We start from the raw sequence: 19,326 nt of genomic DNA, 5'->3' as shown, positions 1-19,326 counted from the left end.
CAGGGACATTCCCAGCTGCAGCCTGGGGAAAATTGCTCAAGCTGTGTTGCTGTTGAACTTTGTTTTTTAGACCAGGGACGTCAGGGAAACCAAAATGATCAATCTTCCTGTACAATTTGGGGAAGCAAATGAGAAGGGATTGTATTCTTTGCTGCTTCCACAAAAAAAGGAAATAATTCAGGAAACGTTCACATACACAGGCAGGCTCAGGGAAGCAGTGACGTGGGAAGGGACTCATGGCTTTGTGTACAGAAGGCATCTTGCAGCTTTGGTATTCACTAAGGGCAGCTACTGCAGAAGCAAGGCAAAATTTGAGTTTACAGGGGGTGTGTGTGAAGGCTGATGATTTTTATTCTGGTATTGTATGCCTGAGGTAAGAGCATCAGAATGATGTGTTTGCTGGTGGTCCTGAAAAGTGCCTCTTCTCTGCCTGATCCAGGCTCTGTATCTAACAGCAATGAAAATAACTTCTTTCCTAGAAGGATGGTCTTGAACTTGATTTTCACAAATCACCTGTGTTGTTATTTCAGCAGTCTGCTGTATGCCAGCACCCCAAACCATCACCACTGTGTGCAGGTGAATGGTGGGCACACCTCCCATTGGGAAGGGGGGAATTGAGGGGGCAAAGACAGTCTGACTGAGGAAGGTGGGATTGAGGGGACAAAGAGATTCTTAGTGAATTGTGTTGGTAAGAACAGGAGTAGACAGAGAACAAAGATGATGCCAGCAATAAGCATGAACCAAGGCTGGGGAAAAAATGAGAGAGATTTGAGAAAATTGCAACATAAAAGATGTAGCGGAAGTTCCTGTGGAGAAGAGGAGGTGAAGCAGAACAGGGAAAGAAGTGGGAGGAGGAGGAGGCGCTTCTGTGTTCAGTTAATAGCAACCCCAAAGAGAGCTTTAATTGGAAACCTATTATAATTATCCACGGTTTTCCTCCCATGCATTTCAGGAATGTGTGTGGCAGGTACTTTTCCTTTTGGCTGGGTTACTGATGCAGAGGGCACTGGGTTTTCAGCCAAGTGGCAGATCCGTGTTTGTGTTTGCCAGGCACTGAGCAAACGCTTTAATAATGTCATTTGTCGTGGGAGATGACTCTGCAAACTGATTTCAGGTTTTTCTGTAGCAGACTGGGAATGCACTCTGATTCTGCCCTGTCTAAAGCTGCTCATTTTAACTGTTGGAGCGTGAGCTGTTGTCACCTGGCAGGAAGACATTGACCCTAGTTGGTGCTAGAGGAGACCTTGACCTCGTTGGTATGACCCATGGAGGCTCCTTCTAAATCCCCTGGGGGACTTTCTAAGTAGGGAAGGGGGTGAATCTGCAGCTTGTGCATTCTTTATGTCTGGAAGGATGAAAAACAACCATGAAGGGTTCCTAAAATTTGTTTGAACTTAGTTGTCCTTTACCTCTTTGTGGGATGCCAGTGCCACGTGCTGGAGAGCTGCTTTGTATGTTTGGTGCTCCTTCAGAGGCTTCTCTGAGGCACCTTTATCCTTGTTGGCAAGCAGGACTCAGATGTTATGGATGCATCTTTTAAATCCCTTTGGCAATTTAAAATAGAACAAGTGGAAACCAGTGGCCACAACTTCAGTTAAAAGCAGCCACTTTCCCACCTGACAGAAAAACCTTTTGGCTGGTGAAGGTGTAGATTTGGGTTGGGTTAAAGCCAAGGCTTGAGAAGTGGGAGCTGGGAAAGTTCTGCAGCTTCTGCTGGAAGCTCTGTCTCTGTTTTGTCAAATCACAGAAGGGTGGGTTGGAAAGGTTCTTCACAGACCATCCAGTCCCACCCCCTGCCATGGGACACCTTCCACTATCCCAGGTTGCTCCAAGCTGGGTCCAGCCTGACCTTGGACACTTCCAGGGATGGGGCAGCCACAGCTTCTCTGGGCAGCCCGTGCCAGCACCTCACCATCCTCAGTCTAAAACATTTCTCCTCAATGTCCAGTCTAACCTGGCCTGTTGCAGTTTAGGCCATTGCCTGGCATGACAGACCCTGCTAAAAAGCCTCTCTGTGTCTTTCATGTCAGCCCCTTTTATACATTGAAAAGGTCTCCCTAGAGCCTGCACTTCTACAGGTTGTACAATTCCAACTCCCTCAGCCTTTCCCTGTGGAAAGCTTTGGTGTTATTGTGTGGGTTTGTTTACCTTGTGAGCACTAAACCCATAATAAACAGCTCTTACCTGTCAAGAGTCTTCCTTGACTCTGTGCCATCAGCTGATTTAAATCCCTATAAAAGGGAGGTGCTGACAGACTCCCCTTGCTGGCTTTGTGCCAGAACTGCTTCCAGATCATTCAAGGACACTGAATGATAGAGGGAGATCTCTGTGTCCATGTTCATCCTCCCAGAGCATGGGTGAGGCTGGTGAGTCTTTGGGGCCAGCCTGGAGGGCTCTAAGGAGCTGTCAGAGCAATTTCTCCTGCCTCTGTCCAGAATATGGGAGGGAGGATGAACACTTAGCAGGGGTGGCTCTGGTTTGACTTGGTGCACAGCTGGTGAACACTGATGTAAAAAGCACCCAACTTTTTCTGACTCTTCTTTTTCACTTGTAGGTTTATTCTTCAGCCTAAAGGAGTGATTCACAATCAGCTCTTAGAAAAACAGAGGATAGCTGAAGAGAAAATTAAGGAGTTAGAGGTAAGTTTTTGACAAGTGATGATGAAAGTAAAACATTAAAGGTCTACAAGATGCTCTTTGCTACATTTCTTGTTTTTTATCTGACACTTTTCGTGCTGAAGGATTGTAACAGAGAGCCTGTTACAAGTAACCTACAAGTAACTCAAGGCCCTTGTTTCCTTTCCTAGATCTACAAACCACTAGGGATTGATTGTTGCCTCTGTGCCCTGGTATGAAAATTGGGAGCGAGGCATTCAAAGGAGATTAGTAAGAGCAAGGTCTAAAACAAGCAAAAGGATGTTTGTGTGGTTATTTGCAGCAGATAAGTGATGTAAAATTTCGCCAGTGCTGTGGGTATTTAGAGGTTACACTGGCTCAGAACAATTGCACAAATTCATGGAAGAGAAATCTATTGAGAATTACCAAATATGTAGAAATGGCATCCTGCTCAGGAAGTCCCTGAGCTAAAAATGTCTGGAGGGTGGGAAAGTATGAGGAGGAAGTACCATATAGCCTGCCCTGTCCTTACTCTCTGCCCTTAAGCATCTGCTTGGGGCTGCTGTTGAAGAGCAGATCTGTGGGGAGATGGAACTTTGTTTTGGCAGCATGGTCAGAGCACTTCTGTGTTCTTGTGTTTATCTGGTTGGAGGATTCAAGGCGTAGAGGGATATCTAGGAAATAAAAAGCAGTGTCTGCGCAAGTTGCAGTGTTCAAGCAGGCTATCTGGTGAATCTTGACTATCTTCTGGTGGCTGCGTCTGCAGCTTACAGCTCTTCTGAGAAGAAGTGCAAAATGTACTTTTCCAAGGCTGTTAGTGTGTGGTTTTTTATAATTCTCCTCAAATATCATTAATACAACCTCCTGTTTCTTGGTCTTGGGGAATGACAGAGAAAGCAAAGACCAAGTTTGTGCCAAGCTGCTTTTCCCATCTGTTATTGTTTTGGAGAAAGTGAAGTGGAGGCTAAGTAAGTAGGGACAAGCAGGAATAGGAAGTCTGTGTTCAAACCCACTCAGACCTGTGCAGTTCTGTCTCTGTTGTCTCCTACTTACACTAAAGCAGAAGTTGAGTCTGTATTTTTTTAATCCCATCTTAAAACTCAGTCTGCCTGAGAAGCTGTGGAGCAAGCCCATCCCCAGATGTTGTGTTGCCTGTGCCAGACTCTAAGGGGGTTTGTGTTTCTGCCCATGAGAACTCTTTCTGCACAGGTCAAACAAGTGCTCTGTGGACAGGCTGTGTGACTAAGGGGCACGGCAAGGCATAGTCATTTGTATGGTTATGTGGTACAAGCAGTTGTATCCTTCTCCTTTGGAGCCATCCCAGATGCCAGTGGCTTTGTGAAAAGACAGCCCTGCAGCTGTGGCTTGGGGACTTCATGGCAGCACCTCTGGCTTTGGGAGCAGGTGGAATGTGGCTGGCAGCACCTCTGGCTTTGGGAGCAGGTGAATGTGGCTGGCAGCCTGTTTATAAACTGGGGTCCTTTGCTGCCAGCTGTGGCAGACTGTGGTCAGCTTCTTGGCTACTGTGCCCTTCAGCTGTGCCATCTGGGTTTCTTCCTGTTCCTGGTGGGGAATTATCTTTCCTCCTGAACTTCCCGATCACTGAGTTCAGCAGAATGGGTGGAATTTCCCACAAATTATAACCTTGCTGTTCTTACACAAAGCAAGGTTAGAACTGGCTGCTTCACAAATGTGTTTTTCTGCTTCGTTTTTGAATCTCTGGTTATGGTCATTGAGTTGAAGTTTCCAGCAATAGTCTCAAAACTGAGACTGTCTCAAAAGGTGGTTGTAGTGGAAAGGTGGTTGTCACATGGGTTGGTTTTCTTTTTAGTCATGAGTAGTAGGGCTCAGAATGCCAACACTTTCAAAAGTTTGTGTTAAGTAAACATTCAAGTCCATCTTTTAACTGATCTCCTTCCAGCTGGCTGTGGCAGTTTTGTGAAGAGGGTTTTCCTTAGGCCTGGGATTCCCCATGGAAGAGGATGAGCACTTAGGCTGACAACTGCTGAAAACTGAGATTTCAGGGGAAATACCTGGGTCCGACTCAGAGAGCACTTATCACAGGAGCAGGGGATTTTGCTGTCCTGAAAACAAGTTGTGACCAAAGCAGGAAAGAATGTGAAACTTTGTGACCTTGTGCTTCCACCACATCGTTGTAAAATAAATATCAAACCAAGAAAGGTTAAACATCTCTCCATTCATTATTAAAACTGGAAGGGTTTTAAAGCTTAGGTTTATATTTTACATTGTTAACTACCTTATGACTTACATTTCTCACTTGGCACAGCTGAATCAGGCTGGTCAGAGTAATCCCCCAGTACCCTGTGGTGTGGCTGATCTCATTACTCACATAGCTGAGCTCGAGGCAATTGTGCTTTGCTATGATGACATTACTGTGAAATGTGTATTTTTTGATACATTCCTGAATCTGAGAAATGCTCTCCCCTCTACCTTGGTGCTGTTTGCAGAGGAGTTTGCAGAGGAGGGCTGGGTTCACTGCTGAGCTCTTTGGAAATCCATCCAGCTGCATTGCAAGATCTCCAGCTGCCTGTTCCTGAAAATGTGTCTTTAATTTGCTTCAGAGGTGTGAGCTGGTTTTGCTGACATTCACAGTTGCCAGTGAATTTTGAAAACTGTGAGGAGTTTTGTCTCCTCCCTCTGACACTCTCCACTGCAGTACATGATTGCAGTCCTTCCCTTTCCCTTGCTTCTCTCTCATGGGTTTCTCCACTGTTAAAGCAGTGCATTGTATTTTTCCAGGCAGCATCACAAAATTGATGGGATGCTGCTGGTTTGGGCTTCCTTGCAGCAGGGACAGCCAGACCTGTCCTTGTGAAGGGCTGGGAAAATAAGGCTTGGCTGGAACACACATTATGCTTAGTGAGAGGAGCTATGTTCTGAAAGCACCAAGGGGTCTGGGTGTGGATGATGCAGTTAATTATTCTGCAGAAGTTGTCTGAAGAAAACCAAAGGGGGCTTTACCCTGCTTGTTAAAGCTGTGTGTGGATGTGAATATATCTAAGTATATATATATATGTATGTATGTATATATGTATAAAATCATAGAATGGTTTTCGTTGGAAAGGTTTGGATGACTTTAAATATCTCTGCTATGGGCAGGGACACTTTCCACTAGACCAGGTCTCTCCAGGTATGGGGTAGCCACAGCTTTTCTGAGCTGCCTATGCCAGGGCTTCACCATCCTCAATTAGTAAATAATTTCTTTCTAATTTCTAATTTCCCCTCTAAATTTCCTCTCTTTCAGTTTGAACCCATTGTTCCTTGTCCTGAAACTCCAGTTCCTGATGGAGAGTATCTCTCTAGCTTCCCTGTAGGCCCCTTCAGGTCCTGGAAAGTGCTGTGATGTTTCCTCATCTCCAGGCTGAGCAGCCCCAATGTTCTCAGCCTGCCAACTCCATGTGCACCTGTGTGGCTTTCTGAACTTCACAACTTCTATCTAATCCTTTGGAATCCAAACACACTGCTCAGCCTTGCTGGCACAGTAGCTGTGCCTGCTGGCAGGCTGTGCCAACGGGGCTTACCCAAACCTCCAGAGATTGGTGCCATCAGCTCCCTCACCCACTGGCATGGGACACGTCCTGCTTAGCAGGATTGGATTTTTCCAGTCCTGATACTATCAAATTCTTGTTGTGTTTCACGGTACAAGGGGTATGTGTTAAATCTATTTTGAAAGCATTCTAAAGGGATGAGCACAGACTCTTTTTAGCTCAGCAATGTTTGTGCAGTATTAGGAGAAAAACCAAGTAATGTTTTTCTTCCCTTGTTTTTAAGGAAACATGATATGTGAGGGGTGGAACAATGCTTTGTTTCAGGAAATGTTATCCGTTTCCATTGTAGTGCTAGATGGATTCTGTTTTTAAATGTGGCATTTTAAAAAGAACAAACTCTATGATGTTATAAAGACATGGAAAATTGATTCTTCATTAGGGGTGGAGAAAGTGATTATCACCGTGTGCTTTCTCTGATAATATCTGATAGTCCCCTTCTCTCCTGCTATATTCAGCTTGTTTAGTTGTCAGGCGTTGTCAGACTAAATTGCTAAAAATAACAAATAAGGGGGAGGCTCTGCTGGGCAGCTCCGTCTGCTGTGTGCCACTGAATTTAGCTCCTTCGGGAAAAGGGCAAAAGCAACCTGCAGCTTTCTGGGGGAATTGGATTTTGGTTTTAAACTCTGACCACAACATAGCTGTGTGCTTGTTTCCCAGGCAATTCTTTCACATGCCTGTGGGAGACTGAAAGTTTACTGCTGCCGAGATAAAGGCTTGGTTGGTTTCTTCCCTGGCTGCCTGGAGTAGAAAATATAATCAAGAAAGCTGTACCTAAAGGCTTGATTTCTAATTCAGAAATCCTTCATGCGAGCCCTAAAACACCATGTCCAATTTCCCTATCCCACACAGAAATTGTCTTTGCTCTCCTTCCTAGTGGAGGAAGGAACACTGTGCTCTCAAACACTGCTGTGCTCCATGTTTAAAGCCTCAGGTGATGTTTGCAAAGCTGGTGAAGTTACACAGTGACTGCACTGAAATGCCTTAAGGTGACCACTGACTTCTTCCCTGGTGTTGCCTGAGCACAGTCCTGATCGTGCTGTGGCTTCCATTTCTCTAATCTTCTTTTTCTGGGAGCTTTAAAATGGCTTTGCTGCAGCCCTGAGGCGGAGTGGCGGTGCCCCCCCTGCGATGAGTCGGCTCTGACAGTTGCCACAGCAATGTTTCCTTCCCCTGTGGGAACAAAGATTTTGGCAGGTGAGGTGTGGCTGGGGAGAAGCGCTGGAGCCTGGGGCAGGTCTGGCTGGGATGGACCTGCTCGGTGTGGTCCCAGCCTCCAACGTGCTCCAACTCCCCTTCATTTTTTACTGAAACCCTCAGCATGGAGGCCAATTCAGTGGGTGGCTTTAACGATGTGAAAACAGGTCCCTTGAGATTTGTGGTGCTCTTTGCAGGCCACAAGATGCTCATCAGAAGGTAGCAATTGTTAGGCTGTTCCCAAGTTAGACCAATTTCTTCCAAGGATTCATGGCACAGAAGTTCTCACCACATGGTTTGCTTGGGGTAGGCCAGTGCCCAGGAATGTGTGGTGGGCTTTTTAACTAACCAGAGGGAAATAAGGAATGCTCCTGTTTGCTTTGGAGAGGGGAAGCCTCAAGAATAACTCTCTGTGCATTAGCCTGGAGCAGATTCTACTTTGGATGAGGGTGCTGTTCCCTCATTCCATTGCTGGCATGTGCGCACGTACTGGGAGCAGGATTTTAAACACGTTGTCCCTGAAGCTGCCCCTTGTTTCCCTGTGTGTGCACAGACAAGGTCAGTCCCTCTGCTTGCTGTAGAGGGAGGCAGGACACCTAAGGTGGGGACAGGTGGAGTATGGAAGTGAGTTTACCATGTAGGATTAGTATTCGGCCTTGCGTGGACATTTTAGGAGGAAGCTATGGGATCTCTACAAATGATGGATGTTAGGGTGAAGATGAGCTGCAGAGCCCCTCAGTGGGGACCAGGCCAGGCCAAACCCAGCATCTTGCATGGCTTTGGGTGTCAGAGGCAGCTGTGGGTGTCTGGGCAGGTCCTTCTGGACACAGACATTTGGACTTGGTGACGTTCCTGGGAAATGTGTTTCATCTTGACTCTCTTGGCTGGTGTCATCCCATGTCTGAGGCTGTGCCCTCACTGAGGGTTGCTCCTGTGTTTCAGGCTGCAAAGCTGCAGGCTTAGTTTGCTTTTTGAGGACATGGGTGGTCCAGCTGCCTGCCTGTCAGCTGTGGAGCATCCACAGGCACTCCCGTGGGAGAGCAGAGCACAGCCTGCATGGGCAGAGCTGTTACCAGTGGTCTGCCCTCCATGAGAGCCTTGTTTTGAAGAAGGGAGTAGCCAAAGCTCATTTTTTTCCCTATAGGTCTGGCTGTCTTACAGGGAGGAGAATCTGTGTTCTCATTCCTGATTTTTGAAATGAAAGCTACTCTGAGCAATGAGAAAAATAGGCTTCAAAATGACAAAACACTGAGGAGGTTGAGAGTGTAATGGACACAGAGTTAATGCTACCAGCACAAAATCCTGCTTTGTGGAGAGGCCCTCTGACACTGCACTGTGGCCACACAATTTCAGGTAAATACTGAAGGAATTGGGGCATAGCTAATGCTGCTCTAATTCTTTTTGTTCCCTAAACTGACTCTGCTGATGGTTACATGAAGAACAGGTCTTCACAGCTGTGAGGAATCATTCACTTCACTTGCTTTTTAATGTTTAAAGCCTCAAGGTCTGTCTTGTTTGTCAAAAATGAGGGTGGCAAAAGGATTGTATTCTTACAGCTGAACTTCATGGGTGTTTCTCTGTTGTGTGACTGTCACCTTTCATTGCAGACAGATGGAAATCAGCTGTGTGCAGCCAGCACCTGGCAGATTTTAAAGGCAGCAAGTGTTCCTCAGTATCTGCAGGGAAAGAGGTGGATCTGTTTAAAAGCTGGCTCTTAGTCCTGTGTTAAATTTGTTAGATAAAGATCAAATAACAGTATGTTCTGCTTTGAAAATTGTGTAAGAAGCTTGTCATGTGTTAAATAGTGCACAAGTCACTGGTTGCAAAACATGATGTTGGAATCTTATAGGCACAGGCAAAGAAATTCTCACATTTCAAAGGGGAAAGGGGATTCCCAGCTCTCTGGAGGGGTCATCTGCCACCTTAGGCCTGGGATGGCTTATAAAAGCTAATGTCTCACCACATTTTTGTGAAGAATGGTTGTGGGTAATGCTTTTTTGAGTGCAATGACGTGTATTTATATCATCACATGTGTGTGGGTATGCGGTGGCAAGGCTGGATCTCTCATTTGGAGCAATCATTCACTGCAACAAGTTTTCAAACTCCCAGATTTTTGCAAGCAGCTGTTTAATTAGTAATTCTTTGTTAGTCTTCTCTGTACTGCAGACTGCAAAGTAAGCACACAAACCAGCTGAGAGGGCAAAGGCTTTATGAAGGAAGAACTGGAATTTGATGACTTTGCTTTCACTCTTCCTACCTTTATTTTTGGGTGGATAATTGTAGATTTTAAAAGCAAGAGGATAATTAATGTGGGGGTTGTTTGCTTCCTTTTAAGTCCTTTACGCTACTTATAGACAGGCTTTCAAAATAAAGGCATCTCAGAACATTTTTATGGTTTTTTTGGGGGGGTGGGGGGATTACTCTTGATTAAAAAAACCTCAACAACCTAACAGAGGACTTCTCAAGCAACTCCTGCCAGTCCACTCACATTCCTTTGTAATTCAGAGGAATGTGAAACACACTATGCATTAATAAAAACCCACTTCTGCTGCTGTGTCTAAATGGTTTTGTCCATCCAGGAACCTACATTAACTCATCTGAGCCTGAAAACATGGGTTGTTTCCTCTGATTAGCATTAAGCTGCCTTTATGGTTACACTGAAATCATTTTAACACCAAGTTGGTTGATAAGTCTTTCATTTTAGAGCAGGGTCTGATTCATTGTCAAAGCTCTCCTTTGTGCTTATGGCTGCAGAAGTATCCAAAGCAACGAGCTGAGCTGAATGCGGGTCCCTCTCCAAATTCCTCCTTGCATGAGTAATAATTAGTCACAAACCCAGCACTGCTGTCCTTCCCTTAGTTCCCTTAGTCACCAGGCCCCTGCAGTGGCTCCTGGCTGCTTTTGTGCCAAGCAGCTCTGGGGAGGGGGATTATCTGTGCCTGATAAACCTCCATCCTGCTTCCATCTCCTCCTCCATCTCGCCTGGGAAGAACAGGAAATGATTATTTGGAAAGCGTGCTCCTGCCTGTTGGAGCCCTGACCCAGCCCTGAGTCAGCTGTACAAAGCCACACCTTGCTCCCAGGTATGCAGGGCAGCCCTCACCGTCACGCTTCCTGCTGTCCCCACTGCTGGGTCACCCTCTGCTCTGTCCCTAATGCCATGATGGTGGGCTTGTGGCTGCTCTGAGTTCAGGGCTCTCTGAACTGGGTGGGGGGCAGGGATGCTGCCTAGGTGGGAGTTGACACCATCTTTTTGTTGCTGATTTGTCTTTGAAATGTATGGAAATTATTTTTCTTTTAAAGTGGCCTTGCTTGGCCAGGACTGCAAGAGCTGAAAGGTGTGGTATGGTTTTGCAAAAGTCCTACTGCCAGGAGGGATCCTGATGAGCCACACCAGCTCTGCAGGACCACAGAAACTGAGGCACTGGGGTAGGGAACTTACCACGTTTTGCAAGAGGCAGTTTGGTGAGGGATGCTTCCGCCGAAACAGAACGTGGGGCTTTTCAGGACCTGAGTGAGTTTCCCCTCCCCAAGTTCTCTGTTTGACCTGACTCTGCTGTCATAACCTGGTTAGGGCACAGTATCTGACCTGGAGCAGTGTACTCCTGGAAACTGCTCTGAATGGGGAATTGTGCCAAGAAGGGGTGTCCCTAAAGGAATCCTTTGGGTTGATAATACATTTCTGCTGCCACCTACTGAAAGGTTCTCATCGACTTGCTTTTGTAGTAGTTCACATCAGGCTAGGGTGCAGGAGTTCACTGGAATAATCCATCATTTCCCACTCACCGAGAACAGCTGTCTCCATCTCTGCTGTCCTGTGGCTCAGACAGTGGGTCCATGTGAAGTGCTGCTGCCACGAGGCTGGGGTTGGGCAGAAAGGCTGGCAGGCAGCCTGGCTTTCTGCCCCTTACCTTGCCCCTTCTTCTCTTGAAGGCACCAAGAATGGAAGGTAATGGGGTTTTTCCAGCTTAGCTTTTTCAGAGTGTGTTCCCCGAGGTGCTTCAGTAATGATGGGGGAAGCCCAGCTGGTTGTGCTGCAGTAGGATCAGTACATGATGGTGGATTTGCACCAGCAGTTCTTTAGGCAGGTGCTTGTAAGAATTCTCTTGAGTTGGCAAATGTAGTTGTGTGCTTGATGTTTTCTCTTCTACACTCTAACCCAGATAGTTCTGTGGGTCCCTGTTACCTTGTGGAAGGAAGAGATGATGAAAACCACCAGGGTCTGAATCATCACTTCTCCTCTTTGGTGTATGGCATCACGCTTCTGTCAGCAGCTGTCGTCAGAAACCAGCTGGGCTCCCTTCTTATTCCAGGCCATTCATTCTTGAGCAAACTCTGGGCAACTTCCTGAGGCAGTAACTGCTTGGAAAGTCTTGAAGTGTATCTAAATATTTGGTGGTTGCTGTAGAGTAGTAATTCCCAGTGTGTACATGTGCCACAGTGTTCAGCTGGGTGAGGACCAGTGCTGGGTGGACCCATCAGGGCGTAGGGCTGCCTGCAGACCTACCCCACCCCCTTGCTGGTGTCCACTATTTCAGCTTCTCCTGGAGCAGGAGCAGCTGGGTGCTGTTCAGCAGGTTCACCTCCTTCCTGTTCAGGGATTCAGAGTGAAATCCCATAAACAGGGCACGTGTCTTCAGCACATTGTCTTCTGTGAGCTTAGTCTGACCAAAATGTTTGCCTTCCCCAGGGTGTGTGTGCCAGGGCTTGGAGTGCTGCTCTCCACAGGGAGTTTGGGCACTGCCAACCCCTGAACAGCAGTGGTGGCCCCAAGAGTGAGGGCAGCTCGGGCTGCTGCTGCCTGGTCCCCAGTGCACAGGCAGCACAGTTTGCCATCCTCCAGGGAAGATCCTTCTCCAGTCAACCATGTGCTCCCAACTCTAGCTCAGGATCTGCTGATCGCTTTCCCACAGAGCCCTCAGGCAATGCCAAAAATGGTTTGAGTTAACTTTGGGGGATACAGAAGCTCTTGGCTAGCCACAGGGTTGCTGAGGTGTCAGAGGATGAGTTGTCTCAGCGCTCCTGTTTGAGGCACTGCATCATGCCTGAAGACTGCAGCGTTCCTCAACGGAAGCCTTCTGAGTGTGAGAGTGGGATGCCAGAATCTGGTGGCTGGTAGCCAAGCATGCTGAGAGCCATGGGAAGGGAGATATTCTCTGGAATGGGACCTGCCAGCTTGTTTTGTCCTCACAAGTTGGGTGTAAAACAAGTTCATAGAAAAACACTATTATGTTTAAAAAAAAAACAAAAATGGGGCAGAAAAGGACAGGCTGAAATGAATAGGCATGTTCCAATACTAGATCCTAAAATTTCCATGGAAACATTTTTGTTTGGGCTTGAGCAAATCTGTGTTTGCAGGTCAGGGGTTGAAGCTTTTCTTTCATTTGCAGAGGTGACGTGAGAGGAGTGGAATTTGAGGAGCAAAAGTCGATGTTGAATGATAAACCATGACTTGACACAGGAAACTCACCTGTGAGGGGGAGGGTATGGCAGCATAGATGGGCAGGGCTGCTGTGTCTGTTCTCTCTGGGAGCACAGGGCTGTTTGGGCTCCTGAAGTGGGTGACAATGCTGTGCCCTGTTCCACTGAGCCACTGGTTTGAGCCAAGGCCCTGCCACACACAGGGCTGGCAGCGGCCAAGCCGCTCTCCCTGAAGGCAGAGGCATCTGAATCACAGTGCTGGGGGAAAGACAGTGCTTTGATCATCAAAAGCCCATCCAAGAAAAGCTGATTAATAGTTTTCTCTTGCTGTGGAATCTCTGGATGCTGGCTCTTTAATCTGCCAGGAATGCCAGGTCTGGGTGCGTCATCTTGAGGAGCAGCGGCCTCTCCAGCAGCGTGATGCAGTGGGAGCTGGGAGTGGAGGTGGGAGGCTGGAGCAGGAGGTGACTCCCGCCGTGTCAAAAGGCCACGGGCCACTTCTGTTAACCACAGCTCCTTTTCTTCTTCGGGGTGTGAGCTGTAATTGTATTTGCATTCAATCTAGTCTTTCCACAGCTGCTGCCAAAAGCAAACAGCGCGGAGCTGGTCAGGGAGCAGGCGCTGCTCAGATGGGGAGTGAAGGGCAGGGGAGGGCTGAGGCACGGGGTGGTGGCAGGGCGAGTCCTCTGATGTTGTTTGGCTGCAGCCACCCGTGCCAGGGCCCAGGCTGGGCACGCCAGCACACCTTGGTCGGGAGCGTGCACAGCGAGGGCTGGCTCGTGGTGCTGCCTGCACAGCCCCGGGCTGGGGCCAGCCCAGCTGGTGCTTCCAGAAGTCTGCACTTCCTACACCAGCAAAAATGGAGGCAGCCAGGGCTGATTCCCAAAGCCATCGCCTGCAGCCCCCACAGGTGTCTGGGAATGTGTTGGCAGTGGGCATTGCATCCCACCAGGCCTATCAGGCATATCAGTGCCCTGCCCTCCCTTCTCCTCCTGGCTGGCAGGGCTGGGGCTGGTGGTGCCTTCCCTGCCAGACCCTGCAGCTCAGTCTGGGGAGCTGTCAGCTGGACAGCCACCCTTCCTCCTGGAAAGGGTTCATGGGAGATGGATGTGCATTGCCTGTCGCATGGGGCTGCCTGAGTGGTCAGTCCCATTTTGGGTGCCCCTCCAGCTGTGGGAGGTGGTGTTTTTAGTCCATGTAGCTGCACTGAACCACACACACCCTTTGCCCTGCACACCTTTTTTAGAAAGGCTGCAGGAAGTGTTGGAGGTAGAAAAGGCTCCTGAGAGCTGGCAGAGGAGAATATGGGCCAGGTTGGTGATACATCTATATTCATGGGTAGGAGAGGTGCAAACTCCAGTTTCTGAGCCCCCAGGATGTGCTGGGAGGCCCAGCTGATGGGATTGGCTCTGCTGCCCAAGGAGGGATCTTCTTGCCCTCCATCCTGGTGCCAGACAGCTATTAGTATGGCAGTTCTTTTTCCAGAAAGCAGATTTAGGTGAGAACACTTCCTTTGGGGCTACTTTTGAGACAGATCATCAGGGTTGTGGTTTGTCTTGTTCTCAAGTGCTGCAGCCCTTCCTGCCTGGGGAAGGAACTGTTGCTGGGAGTGGTATTAGCTTAAAGGAATTAGGAAACCAGGCTGGGAGGCATTGGCTGCACTGGCTTTTGGGGCCATCCTCTCTGGATTTGCACCCTGTCAGTGTTCTGCAGGTGGCCCAGACCTCGCTGGGCTGTGGCAGTGGCCGTGTGTTGGTCTCGTGTCTCAGTGCAGGTGGCAGAGCCCTTTCTGTGTGGGGCAGAAGGGGGATCAGAGGGCTGTCACCACAGAGGAGAGAGTGGATGAGAACTGGTGGGTGGCCTGTGGCAGGAAGAAATGAGGGTGCAAGAGCGTGTCCTGGGCTGGGTCAGGTCAGCTGGCTCAGATTTGGAAGCGTGCTGTCCACCTGGAAACCTGCAGCTGCAAATCCTGCTCCGTTCCCACGCACCCTCTCCTGTGCAGCCTCCAGCTCCCCTTCCTTGCTCTGTGGGGGAGAAGATTCTCCAGTGCTGACAGGACCTGCAGCCCTGGGTCATCCCTCCCTGTGTGAGTGAGCTGTGCCTGGGTCATGGGAACGCACTGGCCTTTCTCTGGCAGCGTGGGGGCTGCCAGGGCCTGCCAGTGTTGGTCAGAGGCTGTTCCTCTGCAATAAGTTTCAGTAACATCCCACAAGAGTTTTGTAGAATAATTCTCTAGCAAGTGGCTGTGGGAGTTGTGAACCAGGAGGAGGAACCAGCCCCTTGCTGCAGTTGGAGCCCTTGGCTGACATACCAGCTGCTTCCTGTCGTGCCCTCCGGGTTTCCTTGTCACTGCCTTGCCACACTCCTGGCAAGACTGCAGGGGGACAGCAGCACAGCAGGGTCACTGCCCAGCCTCCTGTGGAGACAGGCCCTGCTTGTCAGCCGGAAGCTGAGGCTTTTCTGGGAGCTCAGTGTCATGTGGCAGCTTCCCCCAATGCCTTCTCAAAGCCTCTCTCCTTTCTCTGTTCTTCCCTGGAGCTCTGTGGCTCAGGCGGTGTCGTCTGGGGTTGGTTTGGGCACCCACCTTACCTGTCCAGGGCCCACAGGAGCTGGGGGAGGGTGGGGGCAGTTTGGGGCACTGGTGTGGGGAGTGAGTAGGAGCTCTGGTCAGCAGCTCGCAGGTCATGCAGCCACCAAAGCCAGTGGTGCAGGGCCAGCGTGCTACTATGTGCCCTTGGGCTGCTGCCATGGCCCCTTGGTCTGCTGCCATGGCCTCTTGGGCTCCTGACTGGTGAGCACTGGAGCTACAGCTGTAGGAGTGAAACCAGAGGCTTCAGAGAGCAGCAGCCACCTTTGGTTTCACAAGGGACCAAAACCAGCAGTGCGGTTTTTGACGTTGCCCTGGGAATTCCCACAGGCTGCACTTGCCATGGCACAGGTAGCAGAGGATGATCTCCTGGAGCAGCAAATGCATTTTCCCAGGGGAATGCATCAGCTGATGCACAGCAGCCACAGGCTGGCCCAAACCAGGGCTCGGAGGACATAGGGTTAACTCGGGCTGCGGTGCAAATGCAAGCTGTGAGCTGGAGGTGGGGTTGGGGAGGCAGGGTGGTGTTCAGGGAACAGATACCACCAGCCTGGCAGGTCTGGCTGGACCGGAACAGCCTCCAGCATGACTTCAGAGCTGTGCTGTCGTGTCTCGGGCTCTGCTGTGAGTAGGCAGAGCGTGTGTCAGCCGCTCGCTCGGCGCTGCTCCCCGGGAGAGACGGAGTTTCCTGTCTAGACCCCGGTAATGGCAGTGAGGAGGGGTTTGCAGCAGCCTCCTGCCCCTGCTCTGGTGATGAATGAAGCAGAGCCCGGGCTGCAGTTCCCCCTTCCTGGGGAACAAACACCTCGCTTCTGCCACGTGTCTTGGAAAATGTGGCGCCCGTCTGTGATCCGGGCCGTGGGCTGGAGTGGGAGCCAGCCCCAGCTCCTTGCCTGGCTGCAGGACAGCTCAGGGCGTTTGCAGCCCCTGGCTGTGGGTGCAGGGCTCCCCTTGATGCTTGAAGGATGCTCCTGAAGCCCAGAGATGGGACTCTGGAAACTTCTGTGAGGGAGTAAAAATACTGGGACCAGCCCAGATTCTTGTGCCTTGGAAGTTAGGTGACCAAGGAGAGTGATTAAGGTAAAGAAAAATTCCCTGAATCCTGCCCTACCTGGGACTGCAGGTGCTAAGTGCAGAAATGGCCTTAAACCCAGGCCCTTTGCCACGGGGAGGGCAGAGCATGTCACTGTGCAGGGGTGGGCAGTGTGGGTCCACTTGAGGGCTCCTCTGCTGCATCAGGGTCCCTTATCCTCATGGAAGTGGGGCACACATGGGCACCAGCAAGGCTTCCTGATGCAATGTCTGAAATTCTCTTGGGCTCTCCCAGTCCTGCTGGACAGCGTGCCTGGGGAGAGCTGCTCTCTGGAGCTGTCTCCTCCTGCCTGTTTGGAGCAGGAGACGGGGGCAGGAGGGCAGGACCATTTCATGCACTAATTTAATGGTGTTAAGAAAAAACGTCAGCAAAAAAATGACCCCCTAGAAGTCAGCTCTGCTGCTGCCACCCTCCTCTGGTCAGCAGAGCGAGGTGAAGGTTCGAGCCACGAGGGTTTTTTGGGCCTGTGTCCTCTTGCTGCCCTCAGACTCAGTTCCCTATGTGTGAAATCCCTCGACGTCTGTGCGGGCAGCGTGGGGACAGCGCGGCGGTGACAGAGTCCTGCTCGTGTGTCACTGAGTCACTGGCAGTGGGAACCTGTGGCTGCTCTTCTCCCTGTGGTTTCCTCAAAAGCAGTTCCTGTAAGCGAAAGAGACCCCACATGCCTGGGACCAGGGAGAGGGACAGGGAACCCTGAGCCATAACCCTGGCCCTGTCTGTCAGGAGCAGCCTTTAGGATTTAAATACAAACCCTTCAGCCTTTAGAACAGGGCTGGGACAAATGTCCTCATGGCAGGGCCATTCCAGCTGGGTGTGCAGCTGTGCCACAGCAGGGGGGCAGAGGGCCACTGGTGGCAGCTCCATGGGCTAATGGATTTTCAGCATTACAAGTCCCATGGGCTCACAGAAGTCAGGGTGAGGCTCTCAGGGCAGCACAGCAGTTCTTGCCCTTCACCTGTCCTTGGTTTGGATGGGCTTTGGGGCCGCTGCTGTACTGGGCTCCTGGCACTCTGGTGGCTGGCAGAGTCTCTGGCAGGATGCTCTGGGTGGAGGCCTGGACTCCTGGAATTTAATGCCAATCCTGGCAGTGCTTATTGGGAGCTGGCATAGCCCGGGGCAGGGCTTCACATGGGCAGCACAGGAGCCTCTGCTCACAGCAATGCCGGAGGAGACTGTTGTGTCTGTTGTTTGGAAACCCAGAGAAAATAGTCAAAAGAGCCAAGTGCTGATTTTTCCAGCCACAGAGGAGCACCCAGACCAGCAGGAAAAACGCTGCACACTGAATTCCTATCTGGGGATGCACGGCTTGGGGCTGCTTCCCTGCCAAGCCCAGCCTAATTACAGATGATTAAGGAAACACGTACTTGGTGATGATGCCAGGGAATTGCTGATAGAAAGGAGGATATAGGGTTAGAAAATGGCCCAGCTGGGAAAAAGAACCTTTTGTGCCCAAGGAGAGGGTTTTGCTGTGTCTCCATAAGGAAGCTTAGCATGTCAGTCCCTCTCTAGGTTGCAAGAGTTATAGGATCTGATTTGATTTCCTTCCTTGCTGAGGTTCATGGCTCTCACTTTTTGCGGCTCTGAGGTTTCGGGGGGAACAAAATTCAGTCTGTGTAGGCATTGCCCTGTGTCTGTGCCTCTGGGAATGCATAACTGCTGTTCCCACATGGGACACCTGCGATGTGGTGGGTGCCCCAGCCAGCACTCACAGCTCTGGTGGGTGGCTTTGGGCCCTGGTACCCAGGTTTTGCTGGCAGGGCTGGGGGGATCCTGACTTACCTCTGGTTTCTGCCTTGCAGCAGAAGAAGTCGTACCTGGAGCGGAGCGTGAAGGAAGCAGAAGACAATATCCGGGAGATGCTGATGGCCCGCAGGGCACAGTAGTGGCACCCTGGTTGATCCCCACCCACCTTAATAAAACACAGCACGTGTCTCTGTGGCTGCTCTCCCAGCAGGGGTGTGATGGAGAAAGGGGGTGGTGGGAGGAGTAGGGGTGAGGGGCCTGCAGGGCATCCCTGCTGTGCCCTCATCCTGTGGATACCCACTGCCTGGTGTGGGCACTGGGAAGGTCCTGCTGGGGAGGGGTGGTGGGGGAAGAGGGAGGTGGGCAGGGCTGGCACAGGCATGGATATGAGCATGGGAACCGGCTCAGGCCCAGCCAGCCTGTGCCAGAAGGCCATTCCCACTGCTCCGGGTCATTCTTGTTGCCTTGGGTCATTCCCTCATTCCCGCTCCATTCCCTCATTCCCGCTCCATTCCCTGTGTCCCGCTCCATTCCCGCTCCATTCCCGCTGTCCCGCTTCGTTCCCGCCCCTCAGGGCTAGCGGTGCACGGCCGGACATCGCCACCGTGTGGCCATTGAGAGCAGCGCAGGGGCCCGGCCCTCACCGCTCTGCCAGGAGGCTCCCGGGATCCCGGAGGTTCCAGGTCCCGCTGCCCGGGATCCCGGAGGTTCCAGGTCCCGCTGCTCGGGATCCCGGAGGTTCCAGGTCCCGCTGCTCGGGATCCCGGAGGGTCCAGGTCCCGCTGCCCGGGATCCCGGAGGTTCCAGGTCCCGCTGCCGTGCCCCCGTGCTGTCACCCCATAGGCACACGGATGCTCTCACACTCTGGGCTGGCCCTTCGCTCCCCCACCTTCCCCTACCGCGGAGGGTGACCCAGGGACTCCACGCCTGATTGCTGACAGCTGCTGAGCTGCCACGGAGGTGACAGGGAAGGTGACAGTGCTCATTCCCAGGGCAGGGGCCTCTCGGAACCTGGCCACAGACCTGAGCTTACGGCCGCAGAGGGGCAGCCCCCAGAAGAAGGCTCCTGGGGACAGGGAATTGCAAGGGACTCTCCTCAACCCC

At 50.8% G+C, this 19,326-nt stretch overlaps 1 protein-coding gene across 1 annotated transcript in view; it reads left to right on the top strand.

Moving 5' to 3' along the window:
* The window catches only part of PFDN1 (prefoldin subunit 1), a 31,345-nt gene extending 12,928 nt beyond the window's left edge, over positions 1-18,417 (top strand). Inside the window, exons 3-4 of the mRNA XM_059860184.1 lie at positions 2,555-2,639; positions 18,279-18,417. Coding sequence (XP_059716167.1) covers positions 2,555-2,639; positions 18,279-18,362 — 169 coding nt within the window. The 3' untranslated portion in view covers positions 18,363-18,417. The remainder of the gene's footprint in view (positions 1-2,554; positions 2,640-18,278) is intronic.
* The last annotated feature ends 909 nt before the right edge of the window (positions 18,418-19,326 follow it).

This window comes from Haemorhous mexicanus, chromosome 15, assembly GCF_027477595.1.
Source record: "Haemorhous mexicanus isolate bHaeMex1 chromosome 15, bHaeMex1.pri, whole genome shotgun sequence".
NCBI classification, from domain to species: domain Eukaryota; kingdom Metazoa; phylum Chordata; class Aves; order Passeriformes; family Fringillidae; genus Haemorhous; species Haemorhous mexicanus.
This window is presented reverse-complemented; position numbering and strand designations above follow the sequence as displayed.